This window comes from Myxocyprinus asiaticus, chromosome 21 (genome assembly GCF_019703515.2).
Source record: "Myxocyprinus asiaticus isolate MX2 ecotype Aquarium Trade chromosome 21, UBuf_Myxa_2, whole genome shotgun sequence".
NCBI lineage: Eukaryota > Metazoa > Chordata > Actinopteri > Cypriniformes > Catostomidae > Myxocyprinus > Myxocyprinus asiaticus.
In genome coordinates this window covers 24,007,612-24,032,073 of record NC_059364.1, presented here as the reverse complement: position 1 = coordinate 24,032,073, position 24,462 = coordinate 24,007,612, and the positions used below count along the sequence as shown (strand labels likewise).

General features: G+C 39.2%; 1 protein-coding gene across 1 annotated transcript; it reads left to right on the top strand.

Annotated features, from left to right (window-relative positions):
- The first annotated feature begins 16,844 nt into the window (after window positions 1-16,844).
- On the top strand, window positions 16,845-24,433 carry lgalslb (lectin, galactoside-binding-like b). The gene is made up of 5 exons (XM_051648132.1): window positions 16,845-17,088; window positions 17,508-17,594; window positions 17,674-17,762; window positions 22,184-22,373; window positions 24,290-24,433. Exons 1-5 carry the CDS (start codon window positions 17,056-17,058, stop codon window positions 24,431-24,433), a joined length of 543 nt encoding a protein of 180 aa, XP_051504092.1. The 5' UTR covers window positions 16,845-17,055.
- The last annotated feature ends 29 nt before the right edge of the window (window positions 24,434-24,462 follow it).

Genomic DNA, 24,462 nt, shown 5'->3' with positions numbered 1-24,462 from the left:
TGGAAAGGTATGGATTCAGGAAAATTTTTATTGGGTGGATTAATTACTTTATTGACACACGTTAGCGGTGGTTCAAACGAATAGATTAATTTCAGATTATTTCACTCTGGATAGGGGCACCTGGCAGTGTTGCCCTCTTTCCCCCTTATTGTTCTGTCTTGCCCTGGAACCATTAGCAGCCACGATAAGGAGGATGATTTTCCAGGGGTGGTGGCAGGAGGTGTGGCGCATAAGCTTTTGTTTTACGCAGATGATAATTTATTATTCGTCTCCGATCATACTAGATCTATGCCTTGCCTCCACAGAATTATTAATTCCTTTTCTAAGTTCTCAGGATACAGAGTTAATTGGTCTAAATCCGAAGCTTTGGCTCTGACAGCGTACTGCCTAGTAACAGCTTTTCAGTTGGGCACCTTCCAGTGGCCCAAACAGGGCATTAAGTATTTGAGTATTTTATTCCCAGCAAATTTGTGTGATTTAGTTGGAGTTAATTTTGACCCTTTAATAAAAAGGTTTTCGAGTGATGTGGGCAGGTGGGCTTCATTACATTTATCTATGACTGGGAAGGTTAATGTTATTAAAATGAATTGTATTCCAAAATTCAACTACCTGCTACAATCTCTCCTTATAGATGTCCCCCTGTCTTATTTTAAGCAATTTGATAACATAGCGAAGTACTTAATTTGGAATGGTAAATGTCCCAGATTACACTTCAGTAAGTTACATAGGCTGATTGACAAAGGTGGCCTAGGCCTACCCAAGATATTGTTTTATTTTTATGCATTCGGTCTCAGACATTTGGCTCATTGGTCACATCCACCTGAGAGAGCTCCTTCCTGGTTTTGTATTGAACAGGAAGTTCTTGCCCCTATCTCGCCATTGCAAAGCCTTTCTATCAAACTAACCAGAGAATTTAGGTTACACCCCATTATCTCGCATTTGCATGCGGTATGGACAAAAGTGTCCAGAATATTTAATTCAGACATTTATTTAAATATAGAGTTTATGGCTGAGCCCAAAATGATGTATTGACAAGTCCCCTTTCTTTTGGACAGAGTGGATTGTGAGGGAGATTAATACGCTCGGTGACCTATATGAGAGTGGAGTGTTGAGATCCTTTGAAAATAAGGTTCAACATTTTGGGATTCCCAGATCTCAATTCTTTAGATATTTACAACTGCACCACCTGCTCTGTACTATTTTTGGGAGTAGCATACACCCCCCTAAAGCGGCAGACACTCTGGGAGTGGCGATTACTGCCTTTGGAAAAGGTCATAAGGCATCAGTGTATTACTCCCTGCTAATTCTGGGGGAGTCTGGGGAACAGAGCTTCAACTTCTCTCAAGAGATTATGGGAGAAAGATTTAAACTTGGTATTGGAGGAGGGAATGTGGGCTAGGATTCTAAAAAACATCGTCTGCATCTAGAGATGCAAGGGTGCGCCTTATGCAATTTAAGATTTTACAGCGATTATATTGGACTCCCTCCAGATTATATAGTCTTGGTCTTAAAGACACACCCACCTGCTGGCGATGGCAATCAGAAGATGGGGACACAACTCATGTTTTTTGGTGGTGTGTTAAGATCCAAGAATTTTGGTTGAGGGTTCAGAGTTTTATATGTGACGTATTGGGCACTCAAATTTCCTTTTTAGGCGATGGGGCAGTCATTAATATAGGGGATAAATATATAAGAAATTGGGTTCTAGCCAGTGTTATGACCAGCAGACAGATTATCCTTAGGGGATGGAGGTCGGCTGCAGCGCCCTCATTTTGAGAGTGGTGCACAGAGATGGGCAGGGTGGAAGCATTGGAAGAAATGTCAGATAGAAGGCTAGGCAACCTGGAGGTATTTAATAGGAAGTGGGGCAGGTATTTCACTTTTTTGGAAGGCTCTCAGGGAGGGGCAGTGGAGAGGGATTTATAGTTTTAAATGTATGTGATTATTATTTTTATATATATATATATATATATATATATATATATATATATATATATATATATATATATATATTTTTTTTTTTTTTATTTATTTATTTATTTTTTATTTATTTTATTTTTTTTATTTGTGTGTGCATTTTAGCTTTGACCACAGGGATGTTTGTTGGGGGTCAGGGTGGGGATGGTGATTGGGAGGGGGGAAGGGAATAATGGGGGTTAAAAGTTGATTCTGTACATATACAGTTGTGCTCAAAAGTTTGCATACCCTTGGAGAATTGGTAATATATGTACCATTTTTAAAGAAAACATGAGTAAGCAGGCAAAACACATTTCTTTTATTTCTTATGGGATTCATATTCAACTGTAGGTTATAACAGAATGGCACAATCATAAAACAAAACATGGCAATAAAGAAAAAAATGAAATGACCCCTGTTCAAAAGTCTGCATACCCTTAGTTCTTAATACTGTGTATTGCCCCCTTTAGCATCAATGACAGTGTGCAGTCTTTTGTAATATTTGTCTATGAGGCCCCAAATTCTTGCAGGTGGTATAGCTGCCCATTCGTCTTTGGTCATCTTGCATGAACCGCATGTTTGAGATCTCCCCAGAGTGGCTCAATGATATTAAGGTCAGGAGACTGTGATGACCACTCCAGATCCTTCACCTTTTTCTGCTGTAACCACTGGAGGGTCAGCTTGGCCTTGTGCTTAGGGTCATTGTCGTGCTGGAAAGTCCAAGAGCGTCCCATGCACAGCTTTCATGCCAAAGAATGCAAATTGTCTGCCAGTATTTTCTGATAACATGCTGCTTTCATCTTGCCATCAATTTTCACAAGATTCCCCGTGCCTTTAGAGCTCACACACCTCCAAAACATCAGTGAGCCACCACCATGCTTCACAGTGGGGATGGTATTCTTTTCACTATAGGCCTTGTTGACCCCTCTCCAAACATAGCACTTATGGTTGTGACCATAAAGCTCTATTTTGGTCTCGTCACTCCAAATTACAATGTGCCAGAAGCTGTGAGGCGTCTCAAGGTGTTGTCGGGCATATTGTAACCAGGCTTTTTTGTGGCATTGGCGCAGTAAAGGCTTCTTTCTGGCAACTCGACCATGCAGCTAATTTTTGTTCAAGTATTGTCATATTGTGCTCCTTGAAACAACCACACCGTCTTTTTCCAGAGCAGCCTGTATTTCTCCTGAGGTTACCTGTGGGTTTTTCTTCATATCCCAAACAATTCTTCTGGCAGTTGTGGCTGAAATCTTTCTTGGTCTACCTGACCTTGGCTTGGTATCAAGAGATCCCCAAATTTTCCGCTTCTTAATAAGTGATTGAACAGTACTGACTGACATTTTCAAGGCTTTGGATATCTTTTTATATCCTTTTCCATCTTTATAAAGTTCCATTACCTTGTTACGCAGGTCTTTTGACAATTCTTTTCTGCTCCCCATGGCTCAGTATCCACGTGAGAGCTAACAAACTCATTGACTATTTATACACAGACACTAAACTGCAATTTAAAAGCCACACATATATATATATATATATATATTACTCAAATTCAGATGGTAGGCTACATCAAGTTAAAAACAAATAGGTCATATGGGTTCAGCAGATAAATCATTTAACAAATTATTGAATTAGAGGATATTTAATTTAGGGGGATTGGGGTCTTCAAGCCCCTGTTTGGTCTAGTAGTAGCAGGCCAAGTATAGTAATTGGACAAAAATACAACACAGTGATTTTGCTTCATTCTTATTTGTGACATAGCTGACAAACCTGTCCAAGAAGTCGGCAAGGTGTCCCCTTCCCCCTGTTTCCTTTTCTCACTCTCCTGGAGCATGGTTTCTAAACATGATCTTCACCATACTTTTAGTGAGTGCCTATTACACCGTTCCAGTCAAAATAATTATTCTGTGAACTTTTTTATTAATCAATGATTCTCCACCTAGAATAGCACACAGTTGGTTTGTGTGAGGTACAAAGTAAATAACCCATGCAGCTACAATTATAATTTGATTCTTTAAGTAGACGATCTTCCTTGTTTCTGTGGAGGCAGAGAGAGAGAGAGAAGAATTGAGAGAGACTGCAAAAGCCTTGCTCTCCCCCTCTCTTTACTCTCCCTTCGCCCTGTCAGGTTGGCTTTGTGCAAATATCTGAATGATCTTGTTCTGCTGTAACCAGGGAGTGAAAGAAGCCACACATACTCTCTGCCAACCACAAGCTCAACTCAGCAGACACATAAGCAGACACACAGACACGGCAGCGCATGACTGTCCCCGCTGGCTGGAATTTTAATTGAACAATAAGGCAGCTTCCTCACCCAGCCTTTGGGTAGAATATAATATATGGTGACACTTCAATTTACAGATATTACATGTTGCTAAAGCAAATTACAACAGTAGCAACAATAACCATGTGTAATCACAAGCAGCTTCACAAAATAAATGCACAGTAAGTTTCTTATTTTTACTTGGTACTTAGGTAAATACAGTAACATGAACACTGAAAGGTAAGTGTGCATATATTTACACTAGCTGCAGAATCTGAGTAGTCTGGTCATCTCTTTAAACATCATAAATGAAGTGTTTCAACAAAAAGAGGCATTTGTTCACTGGATGTCTTAGAAACATTCAGAGAAATGTAAATTTCAGTTTTCATATCAAATAGTTGGACAAATACTTTTTCGTATGAAACAGTTGAACAATTACTTACCCAATTTGCATTAAAAAAAATTGTAATTAACATTTTTATTGATTCATATGCACATGACAGAGAAAAACTCAACACATATACAAAGAATCAACATTTTACATTTAAACCCCTTAAATACAATCCCACCCTGACCCCCAACGAACACCTCCGTGGTCCCACATAATACCATACACACACAACCCAAAAAAAATAAAAATAATAAAAAAATAATAATTTAATAAAAATAAATACAATAATAATAAACATACATGATTAAACTAAACTGCACTCTCCACATCCCCTCTGTGAGAGTCCCCCCAAAAAACTAAATATTTGCCCCATTTTTTATCAAATAAGTCCCTAAACCCCAGCCTTCTACTTACCACTTCCTCAAATGCAGCTACCCTCCCCATTTCCTCACATCACTCCGAAAAAAGAGGGTGCTCCATTTGACTTCCAACCCCTTAAAATTATTTCCCTGCCAATCACCAGAGACTGGTCAGAACCCAATTTATCCCTCAAATTCATGACCGCCCCATCACCCAAAATACAGAGTCTGGGACAGAGCAAAATTTGAACTTTCAAAACGTCACACAAATGATTCTGAACCTTTAACCAAAAATCTTGTATCTTAACACACCCCCAAAAGACATGGGTAGTGCTCCAACTTCTGATTGGCATCGCCAGCAGGTGGGTGTGTCTTTAAGACCAAGCCTATATAATCTAGAGGGGGTCCAATAATATCTATGTAAAATCTTAAATTGCATAAGGCGAACCCTTGAATCTCTAGATACAGACTACAGAATCTTAGTCCACACTCCATCCTCCAATACCAAATTCAAATCTTTGTCCCATAATCTCTTGATAGAAGTTAAAGCTTCATCCCCCAGACTCTGAATTAGCAGGGAGTAATACACTGATGCCTCATGACCTTTTCCAAAAGTAGCAATCACCTCTCCCAAAGCACCTGCCACCCTAGGGGGGTGTGTGTTACTCCCAAAAACAGTACAGAGCATGTGGCACATCTGTAAATACCTATAAAACTGAGATCTGTGAATCCCAAAATGATGACCCAAATACTCAAAAGATCTCAGTATTCCACTCTCATACAGGTCGCCGAGTGTAGTAACCCCCCTCGTAATCCACTCTGATACATAATTTGGGGTTCAGCCATATGCTTGAGGCAACATTTAAATAAATGTCCGTATTAAATACTCTGGCCACTCTTGTCCAAATCATGTGCAAATGTGAAATAACGGGTGTGTTTTAACTTCTCCGGTTAGTTTGATAGAAAGGCTTTGCAGTGGCAAAATAAGGGCAAGAACTTCCTGTTCAATAGAAAATCTGGGAGGGGCTCTTTCAGGTGGAAGCGACCAATAAGCCAAATTCCTGAGACCAAACGCATAATAATAAAACAAAATCATGGGTATGCCTAGCTCACCTTTGTCAATCAACCTATGTAATTTGTTGAAATGTAGTCTGGGACGCTTACCATTCCAAATAAAGGACTTCGCTATGCTATCAAATTGCTTGAAATAAGAGAGGGGGACATCTATAGGGAGTGACTGTAGTAGGTAGTTGAATTTTTGAATACAGTTCATTTTAATAACATTAACCTTCCCAATCATAGATAAATGTAATGAAGCCCACCTGTCCACATCGCTCGAAAACCTTTTTATTAACAGGTCAAAAATAACTAAAACTAAATCAGACAAATTTGCTGGGAATAAAATACACAAATACTTCATGTCCAGTTTGGGCCACTGGAAAGCGCCCGGCTGAAAAGCTGTTACCGGGCAGTATGCTGTCAGAGCCAAAGCTTCAGATTTAGACCAATTGACTTTGTATCCTGAGAGTTTGGAAAAGGAATTAATAATTCTGTGGAGGCAAGGCATAGATCTAGTGGGGTCAGAGACAAATAATAAAATATCATCTGCATAAAATGGAAAATCATCCTCTTTACTTATCACGGCTGCTAAGGGTTCCAGGGCAAGACAGAACAGTACAACCCTGCCAGGTGCCCCTATTCAGAGTAAAATAATCTGAAATTAATCCATTTGTTTGTACTGCTGCTACAGGGTGTCTTTAAAGTAACTTAATCCAACCAATAAATGTACTCCCGAACCCATACATTTCCAAAATCTTAAAAAGATAATCCCATTCTACCATATCAAACGCCTTTTTGGCATCAAGTGAGATGGCAGCGACCGGAGACTGATCATTCGCTATTGATCACATGATATTGATGAAATGCCTAATGTTATCAGAAGAGCTACGGCCCCGAATAAACCCCACCTGATCTATATGTATAAGAGTTGTCATAACTTTACTTAACCTGTTAGCCAAAATTTTTGACAAAATGTTTACATTTAGCTGGATCAGGGAAATTGGACAATAACTCTTACACTCGCTTGGATCTTTGTCCTTTTTAAGAATCGGACTGATCCGGGCTTGTGTCATGGTTGGTGGAAGCTTTCCGTTCTTTAATGATTCCGTATAAACTTCTAGTAAAAGTGGAGCCAATTCTGTAGTATAAGATCTAAAAAATTCAGCGGCAAAACCATCTGGCCCCGGAGCCTTGCCCGTAGGTAAGGCTTTAATTACCTCTTCAAGTTCCACCAAGGTTATCTCAGAATCCAGATAATTATTTTGCTCAGTCGTCAATTTAGGGAGTTCTAATGGTTCCACAAATTTTCTAATATCTTCATCAGTAGATGAAGACGTGGAACTATAGAGATCAAGATAGAACTCTTTAAAGGCATTATTAATATCAATGGCCGAGGTAAATATTTCACCACCAGCAGATTTTAATGAGGGAATGGTAGAAAAAGACACTCTCTGCTTTATATATCTAGCCAAAAGCTTCCCTGCTTTGTCCACCGACTCAAAGTATGACTGTCTTGCCCTGAATAACCAAAACTCCACTTTCCGTGACAAAATAGTATTATATCTGTACTTCAAACTAGGCAATTCTCTGAGGCCATCAGACGACATTCTGCACTTCAGTTCTGCTTTGGCACTGTTAATATTCTCTTCCAACTCCACGAGTTCTCCGGCTTTGGATTTTTTGGTAAATGAGGCATATGTATGATCCGACCCCTAAGAACCGCCTTAAGTGCCTCCCAAGCCACGCTCACAGAAGATACTGAGGACCAGTTGGTCTCCATATAAACACTGATTTCAGTCTTTAACATTTGTTGGAAATCAGGATTTTGCAAAAGGGATACATTAAAGTGGCAACTATATGATTTCTTTTTCTCCGTATGTGGCAACACCTCTAAACTCACCAGGGAGTGATCTGAGACTAAAATGTTTCCAATTGAGCAATCAACAACAGATGATATGAGGGACTTAGATATCAAAAAGAAATCTATTCTAGAATACATTTTATGGACTGATGAAAAGAATGTATAGTCCCTACCAGATGGGTTCAAAAGTCTCCAAATATCTGCAAGACCAAGATTTGTACACAACCTGTGAAGCGTCAGTGTTGCTCTAGGGGCTTACACACTTTTGCTTCACTATGGTCAAGGACTGAGTCCATCAAAAGATTAAAATCTCCTCCCAATATTATATCATGAGGGGTGCCAGCGGCCTGCAACATCCCCTCAACATCTATAAAAAAGCCCTGATCATCAGTGTTAGGTGCATAAATATTAGCCAAAATCAACCTTTGCCCTTGAATTTCAGCTAAAACAATAATGACTCTTCCTGATTTATCTTTAATCTGTTTGAGACATTTGAATTGTAGATGTTTATTTATCAGTATAATGACCCCCCTACTCTTACTTGAGCCAGCACTAAAGAAAACATGTCCAGCCCATATCTTCCCAAATTTTTCAGCTTCCTGCAGGGAGAGATGTGTTTCTTGAAGAAACACTATATCATATTTCTTACACTTAAGAAAATAAATAACCTTCCTTCTTTTTATGGGGTGCCCCAACCCATTCACATTTCATGTGGAGAGAGATAACCCACTTATACTAACATTTGACATTTTGATATAATAAAAAAAAATTGTTGATATAATAAAAAAACAAGATTATACAGACCACATTCCCATTAGTGCAACAATTAAAACCCGAACTTCCCCCCGAACAAAACAAACGGAAAAAAAGAAAAATGTGCGCATTAACCCCGCGCACGACAGCGCCAACTGGTGTCCATCCCTCTAAACTCAAAAGGTCCACGTGCGCATGTGAGAGACCCCGCGACAACTTTGCCATTGGATTGCTCAAGTCCGATGCTTCTGCACAAATTTTGTGAGGCAAAATTACATAACAGGAAATACTTTGTAAAACAGACCCCAGCCAACAGGCAGAATAAACAAAAAGAACATGTAGATTCATTCACAAAGGTGTGTTCCTCCACAAAACAAACTCCAGCTGATATAAAGCCATTCAGTTTCCTCGGACAGACAAACAAGTGTTACAAGTGTTCAGTGAGCCGGCTGTTTATGAGTATGGCAGATGACGTAATCCTTCTAATATCCCTTAAAAATACTCCACAAAAACAAACTCCAGCCAACAGGAGGCATAAGCACAAGGAACGAACAGATTCATCCACAACTGACCCAAAGAGTGTTATTCCACAAAACAAGCTCAAGCCGCTAGGTGGAACCAGCACAAAAAGAAACGAAACGGGCATCCCGGTCCTCGGAGGCAGCGAAAAAAAAAAAATACACCATGTCCACTCAGCCCGTCAACTTTATAAAAGACGTCCTTTATGTGAGCATGTAGATATTTTGCGGTCATCCATAGTGTCCATTCTCAATCTGGCTGGGAATTTCAGTGTAAAAACGATCTTCTGTCAATGCAAAAGTTTCTTGAAGGAAGTGTCTTTTCACAAAACAAACACCAGCCACTAGGCGGAGCCAACGCAAAATGAAACAAAAATGGCGTCCAGCTTCCTCAGAAAATCGAGAGTATGTTCAGTGAGTCAAACCACTAATATAAGAAACTTCAGATGGCTTACTCACTCCAATGTATTCATGAATGAGAGTGCCTGGTTGGGACATGTAAATACTTTGCGGCCATCCTTCGTTTCTATTCTCAGTTTGGCCGGAAACATCAATACAAAAGCGATGTCAAAGTTTCTTACATTCCTTGAACCGATCGCGTTTCTCTCTTGTCGAATTCGCAAAGTCCGGGAACAAGAAAATATTGTGATTCTTCCAAGAAAGCTTTCCTTTGCTCCTCGCCTGGCGCAATACGAGATCTTTATTGGATGATCTCAGAAATTTGGCCAGAATTGATCGGGGCCTGTCTCCCTCAGCAGATCTGTGAGCCGGGACTCTGTGAGCTCGCTCGATTTCCAGTTATGTCAAGCAGACTCGGGAAGAGCTCGTCCAGGAATTTCACCATATCTCTGCCTTCTTCATGCTCAGGAATTCCAACAATCCGTATGTTATTCCTTCAGCTCATATTTTCGAGAAATTCCAGTTTTTCCAGAATGCATTCCAAGTCTGTTTTGGACGTGGGCGGATTAGCGGATAATTCCCTTTCCGAAGATTCCAGATAATTGATTCGTTTCTCAACATACGACACTCTTGTGACCAACTCAGAGAATTTTGTTTCCATCACTGTAATCGATCACTGTATTACAGCGAGATCCTCCAAGTCAGCAACAACCTTCGTCAGCATCACCGAGATGTTGGACAGTTGACACTGGATTTCATCTCCCAGTGTGCTTTCTAGATCGAGTACCCAGCTCTCAGGCCCGTCAGAGGCCTCAGCTTGAACATGTAAGTGTCTTTTAATGTCTCCAGAGTCTGAGGATTTTGACTTCTTTGCCATGTTTACCTCAAAGAGCAAATATATAATTGGGTATATTGAATCTCACCGGATTATAACATGAAAATAATTAGAAAAACTAGCAAAGTGCACAGAGCTAGTTGCTCACATGTCTGCTTCTTGCATGGTGTCACGTGCCCCCCCCCCCCCCCACCCCAAATTTGCATTAAATTAAAGAAACAGTCATTCTAGTCTAAACACATCTTTAATGCTTGGTGTATGATGGCTGGGGCCCACACTTATAATTTTGTCCCAGGCACATTGCAATCTAACAATGGCCCTGCATACATTTAATTTAAGCCTATTTTTATGATGTGTTATCTTCACTTATATTGAAGTTGTGTTATTTTTAGTTTGTTATAGATTACACAACTCAATTCGATGTCAATTTGTTATGAAATTAAAATGTGTAAATCTAAAAAAATATATTTTTTGAGCAAGGACTGAGAATGAAAATGATGGTGGATAATTTTGCATGTCAATGTGAGATTTAAGTGCAGTGCATATATATGGACCTCTAACACAGGAGCTAAGAAGTTCCACTAGTATGAAATACTGTGTAGTGTAATGTAACTGTGAGCTTGTGCTGGGTTACGTTTGTACCAAAGGTCACTGAGAGTTAATTATTATGAAGGACGCTGAGATCTAAAGGATGGAGCTGTAGAAGACTGTCAGGTTTTTGAAACCTGTTACATAATACAGGGGATTCGCTCTCAGATGCCTCGTTCAGATCTATGTAGTCAACTGAATGTGACATGCACAGACCTTATCAGGGACGGGGCGAAAAGATAAAAAAGGGCACTGATTATTATTATTATTTATTTATTTTTTTGAATTAGTATTTATAAATACTTAACTAATTTCTTTGCTTTTTGAGTATTAAACCATTTTCTTGTATACACAGTATATACTGTACATCATTTTTTCAATTATTTCTTTATCACAAATAATAGCCTATTCTGTTATATTTCTCACAAAAAGCACCATGGTATTACACTTGTTTATTTATTTTCAGACATGGTCTGTGATAACCCCATGTTTTATGACATGTGTCATAGTAAAACCATGGTATTTTTAAAGTACCATGGAGTACCATGACAGTATCATGAAATATGAACATGATCAATCATTCAGTATCATGGCATTACCCTGGTAACGTGGTGCACGGTTTGAAGGTGCAATGAGAAAGTGTGAAATGCTATAGGGTCCTTGAATAACGTACAACATTCGAGTAAGGGCAGCCGGTGGAGTTTCTGGTGCCCCCCTAGTGTATGATGGTGCCCTACGCAGACTGGGTAATAAGCGTATAGGGAGCGGTGGTTCTGTGGAAGCCTAATGGTATTTTTCTGAAAGTGATTAATCTAATGGCTCATTAGTTTCAACAAAACCAAACTGGCTTTGGCTGAACCAGACAGCTCCTTCAGTTTATGTCAATATTCTATAAAAGACTAATTTAATTTATATCACTGAAAACGACGCGACTGCTCCCATTATAATTAATAAATCTGTCTACACTAGAGGTACGCGATGTTGGAAATGCGGCAGCAATCGAGTAATATTCTTTTGATGAACTTACAACACAATACATGGAGTGGACTTTTTATCTGACCTGTTACTCGTCTGACGTAACAGCACTTCGATGTTCTGGGGGAATTCAAAATGGCATTTTTTACTTTCTTGAAGGGCACTGCTGTGGGAGGGGACCCCACTTGAAAGCTCATTCAAAATGAAAGTGAGAAAATGAATCTTTTCTCGGAGGGCCCTTCCACAAGACTGTTAGCAAAGGGTACATTCATACAGTACTGCCATGTTTCCTTCAGAGTACCCACTTCTAGGACTCTGCACTTTGGCGTGAGTATAGGGCATAGGGAGGATCACTTGTGATTGGAATCTTCCCCTGATCTGCTGAAGCACACTTTTAAAGGCACCTCCAATTAATTTTCTTTAATACACCCATGATCATGTTGTCCTAATTTGTATGTAGCACCACGGGGTCTTAGAAAAACAGTATTTCACCCCCTCTGTGTACTTGTATATGGCTGGTGTGACAATAAAGCTCTCTTGAATCTTGAATTTACAAAGAATTCTCATAATAACACATTATTACTGTTATTGTGAGTTGTGAGATTATGACGAGATTTCAATTTTGTTTTATTTAACTATTTTAATTTAATTATTAAAATGTCTCCCCTTTTTCTGGACAACCAAAAGGGCACCTTTAGATTTGTGAATGAAAGGGGCAGGGGCTTGCACCCCTAATGCCCCTGTTCTGTGCACGTCAGTGGTCAACAGTGTTATGCTGGAAACAGGGAAGTGTGTTATTATGATGGGTTTGCAATGGTGTGGTGGGCAAGTGGTAGTAGATGTGTTCATGAAGTTCATGTGATCTTGTATCTGTGTCTGCATGTGTGTGTGTTTGTGCGTTGAGGGGAAAGGCCCTGAGTGAACAGTCAGAACAGGAAGTAAGAAAAAGACCACACACAGCTGCTGCATGGAGGAAGTGTGTAGGAGCTTGACATTCAAAAAAACACAAAAAGCCATATTCAGTGAGGGAGATAGAGACAGAGAAAAAAAGCAACATATCGATATATGGGAAGTAGACTGAGAGAAAGAAATCTTGACATAGAAAATTATAAATGTTTTATGTTAAAAAATCTTGACCTGGACATCTTAGGATGCATTTATTGGACAACAGCATTTAAACAAATAAACAGCATTTATACACTTCTAATCAACTCACATTGCATACAAGCTATACATTATATCAGTCCATTCCTTAATAATCAAACCCATGACCTTGGTGTTGCTAGTGCCATGCTCTATTAATTGATCACTATAATCACACAGGAAATTAACCCTGAATTAACCCCATACTGCTGAATTACTGACAAGTGCCATGAAATAATCGCATTTACATAAACACTGCTATTTTTGCTTTAAAATGACATTTACTCAGCTGACGGTTAGATTTAGGGTTGGCCTTTGGGTTAGGGAGTAGGATTAAAAAAAATCTGTATTCCTGTAAACTGTAACACGTCATTTACTACTAAAAATACAACTCGTTTTTGGTGCCATGCTGTGGGCATTTCCCCTCAAACAAAATTTCCCCTTCTTGTTTGTTTTGATTATTGGTGGGGTTACCTCCTCCCCATCCCCCCTGGAATCTACGCCCCTGGTAGAAGAAAATCATATAAAGCGGTTTGAAAATGCCCACTGATTGGGAAACGCACTTTTGTTCTGCAGAGACATAAGTCTCCTGAATTGTGCTACAGGGAAAACAGCAGATGGTGATTTAAAGGTGCACTAAATAATTTTTTGTTTATGTTGCACTGGTCAAATCATCTCGGAATTCTACTGACGTGGATGCTGCAGCATGCAGAAATGCGCTATATGCACTTAGCCATGATTGATTTATTCTGCAAGTGAAATTGTTATATAATAGGGGGATTTGCAAGATAAATGAAGCAATATTTGGCTGGTCATGTAATCTCAACATGGCAGCCCAAATGAGGCGACCCGCTCCATGTAAAATAAAACTGCTTTTTTAGGCTACTGCAATGGCTGGATTCTTCATCTCATGTAAGTGTACATATTTTTTTTTTTTTAAATGTTTAAGGTAACATCTACTGTATTTCTTTATGTGTAAAACTTTTAAATGTGTAAAAAAAAAAAATACTGATTGCACTGCTAATGTACTCCCTATTCTAAAAACCTGCTTCTCAAAACAGCTTTCTAAACACCAGATATTCAGCAACATTTTCTATGGTTAGCCGTATTAGTAGCTGATGGTTGGTGTCAGTTAAAGGACTGGACGTTGGTATCATATGAGACAGGGGGGTGAGGTGTCCGGCAGAAATGGAAGTGGCCAGAGCAGTGCGGGCAGTGCCAAGTCCGTCTGTGGTGCTTTCCGCCTGAGCAGGTGAGAAGAATGTAACTGTGGGAGAGCGGCTGCAGCATTAACCTAATTACAGTCTGGCACTGCCAAAAACATGCATTAAATTTGCATGCTCAAATACACTTATGGACAGAGCAGGTCACAGTGCATGCAAAATTCTGCTGTCACCCAAAGGTTTACATTTTGTTATAACAGAATTTTCTTCAAAGGCATTTCTCATTCTTAAGGTACAAAATGTAATACCCATGCTTTGACAAATATAATAACATTAATCATTTATCCAAAGCAACTTAAAAATAATAATAAGTCACTTATCTGCTAAATGAATACATTTAAAAGTAATAATAATAATTGTTAGGGAAGGGCCAAAGAATCTTTATTTAATTCAGATATAATATAGGAAAAGGTAACAGCCCAACTGCAGACACCACAGCACCACTATCTGACCAAAACCGCAAGCTCATATTTAGACTGTTAACTGCTCAAGACTGCCCCATGTGTAACAGTTTGTATAGTTGTTTCACAGACAGAGAGAGAGAGAGAGAGAGAGAGAGAGAGAGAGAGAGAGAGAGAGCCTTCTTTTAGAGGCAAAATGATTGCTCGTCATTCATGCCTCCAGTATATCAATAAATATTTAAAGAGGTCAGGCATTTTCCAACAGATAACCTAATAGATCTGTGAAGAACAGTTGGTTTCTGGCTATAATACTTCATTCATACCAATAAAGACAGTTTAGTGCCATACAGATTACACTAAATTCTTAATAAAACCCACTGGGTAATAACCACTGGATGCAAGTTTCATTATTATGATGATCATTTTTTATTATTATTTCAAGGTTGAGAGAACAACAAAAACTATTTTCACATTTTGTCATTGTATTCCATTCACTTCACCGCAGTGTTCAGAGTTGCGGTACATATTCTGGTTATTAAAGGAATAGTTTGCCTAAAAATACTGTCATCATTTACTCACTCTCATGTTGAGCCAAACCTGAATGACTTTCGTTCTTCCATGGAATACAAAAGGAAATGTTTGGCAGAATTTTCACTATTCACTATATAAAATGGAAAAAGTGAATGGTGACTGAGACTAACATTTTCTAATTTTCTGTTCCACAGAAGGAAGGAAGTCTTATGGATCTGGAAGAACAAGAAGGTGAGTAAATGAGAATATTCATTTTTTTTGGGTGAAATAATTCTTTAATATTAATACATTATACACAGGGTTGGGGAGTAACGGAATACAAGTAACGGGAATACGTATTTAAAATACAAAATATAAAAAAGTTACTGTATTCCACTACAGTTACAATTTAAATCATTGGTAATTAGAATTTAGTTACATTCAAAAAGTATTTTGATTACTGAAGAGATTACTTTGCATTTTATTGTCATTTGTTTCATTTAATATTTAGTCCTTTCAGATGGAAAACATTTATACATATAAATGATGTGGTCCAAAGTGCATTTGAACAGCAGTGAAACACTTTCTTATGATGTGTTACATTCATACGAGCAGACAGAGAAGTACGTTTGAAGTAAGTTTGGAGCAGAAGAAATAGAAATAAACCTTGTGTAAATTGTCAGCTTTATGCTAAACTAAAATGCTATTTCTAGCCATTTTACATGCACATGTAACCAGGCACGATCATATTTTTTTAATCAAGAAAATTCATGTTAGATCATAATTTCTTTTTTTCTAGTAAGACCTTTGATATTAGGGCAAAAATCGTATTCTTGATAATAATTTTTGTATTGTTTTCCTGTAAAAATATCTAAAAATCCTTAAAGGAAAATCAATTTGATTTCTCGTTTTAGAAACAACACTGTATTTTTAACATTGTATTGTATTACATTACATTGTATGTATTTTGTCTTACTGAACTTTTTATAGTCAAAGCAAGTGAAAAAGAATCTACCAGTGCTGAAGTAGTAATCCAAAGTACACAGAATACGTTACTGACATTTCAAAAGTAACCCTCCCAACCCTGATTATACAATATTACTAATTAAATCTCTGAATTTATTTATATTAAACATATACAACAGATTTGTTACTCCATTTTTCCTAAAGTAGCATGTGATTTAATAAGCCACGGATTAACCTCATATGAGAGTTCCTAAAGTTAAATGAGTCGTGAAAAACACACTACTGCCACTGTGCCACTAGGGATCTCCCTGTCCATTGAGAGCGTAGCACTCATTCATTCCAAAGATTCGAAAAATATTGCAACAATGCAAATTATTTCCTTCTAAATGAACCAACAGCAAATGCAAAGAAAGAATGTAGTGTATAAAATGTATTTGACCACCAACATTCCATCAGTATTAAACAATACTGAAATACTACAAACACATTTAAAAAAATAAAAATCTTTAGGCAAACAAATGCCCAGATTAGAATAACAACACAAGCAAGTGCTACAATTGTGGCGACTTGTTATTATTAATATTGGTAATTAAGAGGTCCGATGAAAGATGAGCAGATTAGGTCCATATGGGATTTGGGGACTGGATTACCCTCCACCCGTACACTAATCCGCGTCAGTATAATTTCTCTCTCACTAAATGGACAATAGATTTGTTTATTTCTTTCAGTGAATATTTCTGTTTGGGTTACGATTTTCTTGAAATTAAACACCGCATTACATCTCCCTCTCAGTCTGCCACGACACTGACGATTCCTGGGCTGGACCGCCTTTGAATAGCATCTTATGGTATTTTGTTCAAGATGGCGGTTGCGAGCATGGAAAAGGACGCGGTAGTAAGTTACAAAAATAACACTGAAATTCTACAATGTTTTGGATTTCCCTGTTCGCACGTGGGTAGTATAATGTAGCTATTATTAGGAAGGGTCTCTTTCATATAAAGCGCGATAGAAAACCTGTATCCATCACATGAGAGCTGGTGACTTGTTCTCTCTCATACCTTCGGTTACAGAAATTCAGAACGATTTGGTTTAAATGCACTACAGACGTGAAGCATCGCAATAGATTTTTTCAGGGCTTTTTTTTTTTTTTTTTTTTTTAGCTGGGTGAACATATTACGTTGTGCTTTATCAGTATCTGATTTTAAACGTTCTCTCTCGGTATTGAATGAATCATATTGCCAACATAGCAGCAGGGTTCGTGTTAAGTGCATTAAACGTGTAAATCTTGTCTTTATTCTCTATCTTTATGGAAGAACACCGAAGAAGTTCTTCACCTTAACAATTCATTCGGAGATGCTGGACTAATCTCTCCCGATAAAGAAGACATCTCTCGTATTCTGGTAGAGTCTCTTTTAAAAACGTTATTACCTTGTACTGTAGTCTACTGTGTGATTTATGTGTCCCCCCATAATATCCCAGACAGTTCCTTTCAGTGGACGGATCAGAGGTGGGATGAGGCCTGGGAAGAAGATCATTGTCATGGGCATCATTGATCCAGAGCCAGACAGGTAGGCTTGCATTGGCGTGGGTTAGTTATTAATGTCCACAACTGAACAGATGACAGACAGAGTCTGTCTTAAAACCTTGTGAGCTGCCAACCTTTACAGCATTTTTGGCATTAGTGCTGTTTAAAGAGTCTCTAGCTCCAGTTTAGTGGATATTGCGGTTACATTACCACTGTGAGATTTATTATATTCCCTGCATTGGGTTAGAGCTCTGCTTGAAATGCACTACACAGGTGTCTGCCGAGTGTTGATGGGTGTTTACATTAGCTGTCAAAGAGACAAATCTCAAAGCAGTGAGAGCATAGGGTGTGTCCTTAGAAACACACATTCAAATAACTGTTTATATGTGGTGAATAATTTGATTCACAGTTAAAGAGGTGAAGGCAATTGGTTATGCCAAGTTAGATGAAAGGACTACTAACAGGGCTCTTTCAGTTTGCAAGCAACTCCAAAAGCAGAGTAGGAATACAGTGAAATATTTAAAGGAATAGTTCACCCAAAAATGAAAATTCTGTCATTTACTCACCCTCATGCCATCCCAGATATGCAACTTTATTTCTTCTGCAGAACACAAACCGATATTTTTTAGAAGAATATTTCAGCTCTGTAGGTCAATACAATAGAAGTGAATGGTGACCAAAACTTTGAAGCGCCAAAAAAAACAAACAAAAAAAAAAAAACAAAGGCAGCATAAAAGTAATCAATTTCACTTTCTAGTGCTTGAGGGATGAGCAGAACACTAGAAAGTGTAATAGAGCTTAAAATCATGATCGCCAAGGAGACTGCTGATGTAAAGACTTGTAGTGAAAAAGGAGTTCAAGTTTGGTCTGTTCTCATGCAAAACCGGTTGGAAGACATTGATTAAACCACTGGAGTCTTATGGATTACTTTTATGCTGACTTTATGCTTTTTGGAGCTTCAGAGTTTTGGTCACCATTCACTTGCATTGTATGGATTTACAGAACTGAGATGCTCTTCTAAAAATCTTTGTGTTTTGCAGAAGAAAGTCATACACATCTGGGATGGCATAAGGGTGAGTAAATGAGAACATTTTCATTTTTGGGTGAGGAAATAGATGCCAAAAGAATCCAGGTATTGTAATGAAGCTTGATCATCAATATAGTGAATAAAGCAGCAACAGTCATAATGTAATAATAGTTTGACATTGAATTTCCAGTAGTTATTATAGGCAGGGATTTTTGTTGAACATGCTGGTCAGCTTTGAGAGTGCAAAAATGGTTCCTGGCCTAGGAGGTAAAGCAGTTTCTTTCTTTGCTTGTGTTTTGCTTTGCTAGTCTTTAAATTGTAATTATCTGCATTGTAATTAAGCATGCACATTTAAGTCCTTACAGTTTCTAAAAGTGTATGCACCCCTGTTAAAATTGCAGGTTTTTGAGCTCTAAAAGATGAACCCAAGTCATGTAAAACATTTTCACCTTACATGTGATAATGCAATCAAATTCAAGTGAACAACAAATGTAAACTTTATGAAAATACATGACTTACAATTACCTGGTTGCGCAAGTGTGCACAACCTTCAAATAATAGTTGGTTGAAGCACCTTTTGCTATTGATACAGCAGCCAGTCTTTTTGAATAGGAGTCTACCAAAATCTTGATTTGTCAAATATCTTCCCCATTCTTTCTTGCAAAAAGTTCCAGATCGATCAGTTTGCAAGGGGATCTCCTGTGCACAGCCCTCTTCAACTCATTCCACATGTTTTCGATTGGATTAAGGTCTGGGCTCTGACTGGGCCATTCCAAAACCTGTATCATTTTCTGAAGCCATTCCTTTGTTAACTTACATTTATGTCTGGGGTCATTATCTTGCTGAAAGATGAAATTCCTCTTCATCTTCAGCATTCTAATGAGGCTGCAGGTTTTGTGCTTAAATGGACTGGTATTTGGCACTATCCATGATTCTCTCTACCTTGACTAGTGCCCCAGTCCCAACTGAAGAGAAGCAGCCCCACAGCATGATGCTTCCACCACCATGCTTCACCGTGCGTATGGTGTTGTTTGGGTGATGAGCATTCTTTTTTTTTTTGCACCAAACATACCTCTTAAAATTATGGCCAGAAAGTTCCATATTGGTTTTATCAGACAGTAAATCATTGGATATTTGTTTTGACAAGTTAGGCAGCCTTGGATGTTTTTTGTTGTTGTTGTGAGTAATGACATATGTCTTGCCACCCTACCACATAGCCCAGACAAATGAAGAATACAGGATATTGTTGTCACATGCAGCAAGGGACCAGTACTTGCCAGATATTCTTGCAGCTCCTTTAATGTTACTGTAGGCCTCTTGGCAGCCTCCCTGATAAGTTCTTGTTTGTTCTTTGGAATGCCATTGTGGTGCCCCATTTTCTCCAGTTGTTGATGATGGCCTTCACTGTGTTCCATAGCACAACTAATGTTTTGGAAATTCTTTTGTACCTCTCTCCTGATTGGTACCTCTTCACAATGACATTCCACACATCCTTTGTATGCTCTTTGTGGCCCATGGCATAAGCAGTAAGATGCAACCAAGAAGAAGCCAAGAAATTCCTTCAGAAAAAGCTGATTTTTATTCAGGGTTAATCAGGATCACTTAATTGATGACCGGATGATTATAATTACCTTTGAGTAAGAGTTTGAATATGATTGGTTTATTCAAAACAGTCACATGCCCCTTTATAAAAGTGTGTGCACACTTAAGCAAACAGGTAATTTTAAGTTTTAAATTTTTCTTAAAAGTTTCTGTTTCTTTGTTCCTTGAATTTTGTTAGTTTCAATATCACATTAAAGGTAGAAAAATATCTGATATAATTTATATTGGATTCATCTGTTATATCTAAAAAACTGCAATTTTAACAGGGGTGTGTAGACTTTTTATAGCCACTGTATATATCAATGGCTAAGTGGTACTAATGCTTAATTTTAGCTCAGAAATTTACAGCCTTTCTAAACAGACTACTGATCTATTTGGTAAGCACTGTGAGGCTCAATCAGTGTAAGAATGGACGCTAAGGCTGAACCTAAATTGCTATAAATTAATTTAAAATAGATGCATGCTTGTTTTTCTCTATAATGTTTGACACATTAGCACACAGTTAGGCAGGTTTATGCTGGTTTGGTGCTCTACTAGATGGTGGACCAGCATAGCCATACTTTTCATGAGTAAAAAGTAAAAATTCTTGCTGGTTAAGCTAGTTAAAGGGATAGTTCACACAAAAATGAAAATTCTCTCATCATTTACTCACCCTCATGCCATCCCAGATGTATATGACTTTCTTTCTTCAGCAGAACACATTGTAAGAAAAATATCTCAGCTCAGTAGGTCTTTATAATTGATGTGGATAGTAACACGATGTTTGAATCTCCAAAAAGCACAGACAGTCACCATTAACGTCATCCATACGACTCCAGTGGTTAAATTAACGTCTTATAAAGTGATACGATTGTTTCTGTTGCGAAAAATATAAATATTTGAGTACTTTTTAACTATAAATCATCACGTTCGGTAAGCAGCAGTATGCGCGTTCATGAGAGGGCTGAGGTCATGAGGTCTTTCCAGCGATGGAATGGCAACATTCCATTCATTGCAGCAGATGCTCTCTACCTCTGTTGGCATTGCCTGGCATTGCCTACATGTGCACCACCACGTCTCCTGAGCTCTCTGTCTCGCTGAGGCTTGTTGGTCCAGCCTCCTCCATCTCCCTGTGCTCCTGGTCCGAGTACTCAGGTCCAAATAAATATGCCTGTGCAAAAACTTTCTCCTCTTATCTCCTCTTCTCCTCTTAAATCAAAATCTTCGAAGACCTTTATTTAAATTTGCTTCAATTTGTTTATGGCGTTCAGTCTGTACAGAGTTCCTCCTACTCAGTTGTAAACAGTGCTGCTCTACCGGGTGTGTCGCACATGCGTCACTTCTCGCGTGAATATGGCAATGCCAGTACATCAAACGAGAGACCACGTGACCTCAGCCCTCTCATGAACGTGCATACCGCTGCTTAACGGAAGCGATTATAGTTGAAAAGTACTTAAATATTGATCTTTTTCACACCAAAAGCAATCATATAGCTTTGTAAGACATGCATTTAACCACTGGAGTCGTATGGATGACGTTAATCCTGATTGTCTGTGCTTTTTGGAGCATCAAAAATCGTGTTACCATCCACTTGCATTATAAGGACCTACTGAGCTGAGATATTTTTCTGTTTTTCTTCAAATGTGTTCTGCTGAAGAAAGGAAGTCATATACATCTGGGATGGCATGAGGGTGAGTAAATTATGAGGGAATTTTCATTTTTGGGTGAACTATTCCTTTAAGATCCCCAGTGGGGACACCAGCAAACCAGCATTGCATGCCGGAGACAAGCATTCAAAACACAACATATGCTGGTCTCAACAGGGTTTACTTGCTTAATGTTTGTTTTCTACACAGCTTTGAAATCATTTTGACATGTGGCCACATTGATGAGAAGGATGATGAGGAGCTTGCTGATGTGGCTCTCAAACTCAGCGCACGATTTACTGACAGACAGTTCTTGAGGAATGCACGAGTTTCGGGGAAATGGAGTGAGGAGGAGGCAGCCATAGCTTACTTCCCCTTCATTCCGGACCAACCTTTCAGGGTAATGAGGAGAAACACTGACATCCACATGCTTAGATCTCTAATCAGCTCAATCCCCATGATTCTGGGAAAAATAGGGTGGATGGCTTAGCTACAGAACCATCTGTATTATTTTAACTTTGTATTTTGTAAAACATTTGATAGAGAACTGTTCAATTTGTAGTCTTAAAACCGGGATAAGAATTAGCAGTTTCTTGTCAGGAATAATCCAGGCTGGGGCAGCGGGTAACGGGGAAACAGGACCGACCGGACCGACAGAATGAGGGAAGGTAATCCACACCAACTGGAACAAGACACAAGACCGACTGAACACACAAGACTGGAAACAAGATGAACTAGCACCGGACAGCACACACGAGGAGTCTAAAATAGGGAGCGATGCACCCATGTCTAAAACAGACAGACATGGAGCGTCCAGATCCCGACACAGACCGAAACCGAACCAGACAGAAAGTCACGATCCAGACACCGTGCTCCCGACATGAAACAAGACGGACCAAAGAGCGCATGGCAGCGAGTACAACGAAACCGCACGCTCACTCAAAGACAAACAATGAAACACAAGACAGACATGGGACGATGATGCCACGGTCCCGTCAGACCAAAACCCAGACTGACAGAGTGACAGCACCGTGACAAAAGGACGCCTCCCGGCTTCCCAAAACGGGAACATCAAACAATACACAAGACAGATAAAACGAGCACTAACATAAAACATAAAACACAACAGAAAGGGAGGGAAACCCAAGAGGGAACTTAAGGAAAGGGGCAGGGTCCTGGAAGGCGGCCACTGGACAGGGTTCAGGAGGGAGCGGCTCAGGGGTCGGAGCCGTGGAAGGCTCGGGCACTGGCAGTGACGGGAACGGCCTCTGTGGCCGTGAACACCGGCAGAGACTGGGGAACGGTCTCCTTGGTCGTGAGCACTGGCAGTGACAGGGGAATGACCTCCGTGGTCGTGGGCAGGGGAACAGCCTTCATGGCTGTGAACACTGGCAGTGACAGGGGAACGACCTCTGTGGTCATGGGCACTGGCAGTGATGGGGAACAGCTTTCATGGCTGTGAGCACAGGCAGTGACAGTGGAACGACCTCTGTGGTTGTGGACACTGGCAGAGGCAGGGGAAAAGCCTCCATGGCTGTGAGCACAGGCAGTGACAGGTGAATGACCTCTGTGTCTGATGCCACTGTCCCGTCAGACCAAAACCCAGACTGACAGAGTGACAGGACCGTGATGTTTCTAGCCATGGGTTCCCTCTGGAAATTCGAACAATCTTTAGAACAACGGTTTATAGTTTATGAGTAAAAAGGTCTGTTGTTAAAAATACTTGAAGTGACTTAGAGATCCTAAGAGATCTAGATTTACATGTCTCTTATTGAGCACTCTATAAATACAATACCATTAGAATGAAGGGATGAAATCTATTACATTGTATTGACTATGTTCTTTAGAATAGAACAAATTTCATTTTTGGAGTGAGTATAGATCTGAGCATCTTACAGGAGCAAGCATGGTTTTGTAAATGCATAGCATAACTTAATTTAATTTAGAGTAATATGTACTGTAGTCTTGAGGGTGTATTGTAAATATAGCATAGGTTTATTCTTCCTAATGGCCAATTACAGAATTACTCCATATGGCAGAGAGTCGTACCACCACAGTGGGCAAAGATGCTTAGAGATAATGAGCAGTTGTTGTTTGTAAATGTTGCTGAAGGCGAACCAAAAATGGGTCACTTCAGTACTGGATCAATCCTTAACTGTTTCGAAATGTTGAGCTGAGATAAGCAGTCATGCAAAGTTAGACAACTACTTCCTTTCAGCACACTTTTCACTATGTGTCTCAGTGACTGACAAAGGATTCTTTTCATCTCATTTCATTCTTCTTTCCTTTGTTTATCTCCTATTTCCATTTATACAGATTGAGATCCATTGCGAGCACCAGCGGTTTAGGATCTTTGTGGATGGACACCAGCTGTTTGACTTTTATCACAAAGTAAAGTCTTTGCTGGCCATTAATATGATCAGGATAGATGGGAGTCTTCAGATCACTAAGCTGGGCTAACCAAGCACATCTGAGCATGCTCCAGAAAG

Excerpts from the sequence above, each read along its gene's own strand:
- lgalslb (XM_051648132.1), top strand. The coding sequence starts at position 17,056 with ATGGCGGTTGCGAGCATGGAAAAGGACGCGGTA. Across the intron at positions 17,595-17,673 it reads AAGACATCTCTCGTATTCTG|ACAGTTCCTTTCAGTGGACG; the intron begins GTAGAGTCTCTT and ends ATAATATCCCAG. Across the intron at positions 22,374-24,289 it reads TTCCGGACCAACCTTTCAGG|ATTGAGATCCATTGCGAGCA; the intron begins GTAATGAGGAGA and ends CCATTTATACAG.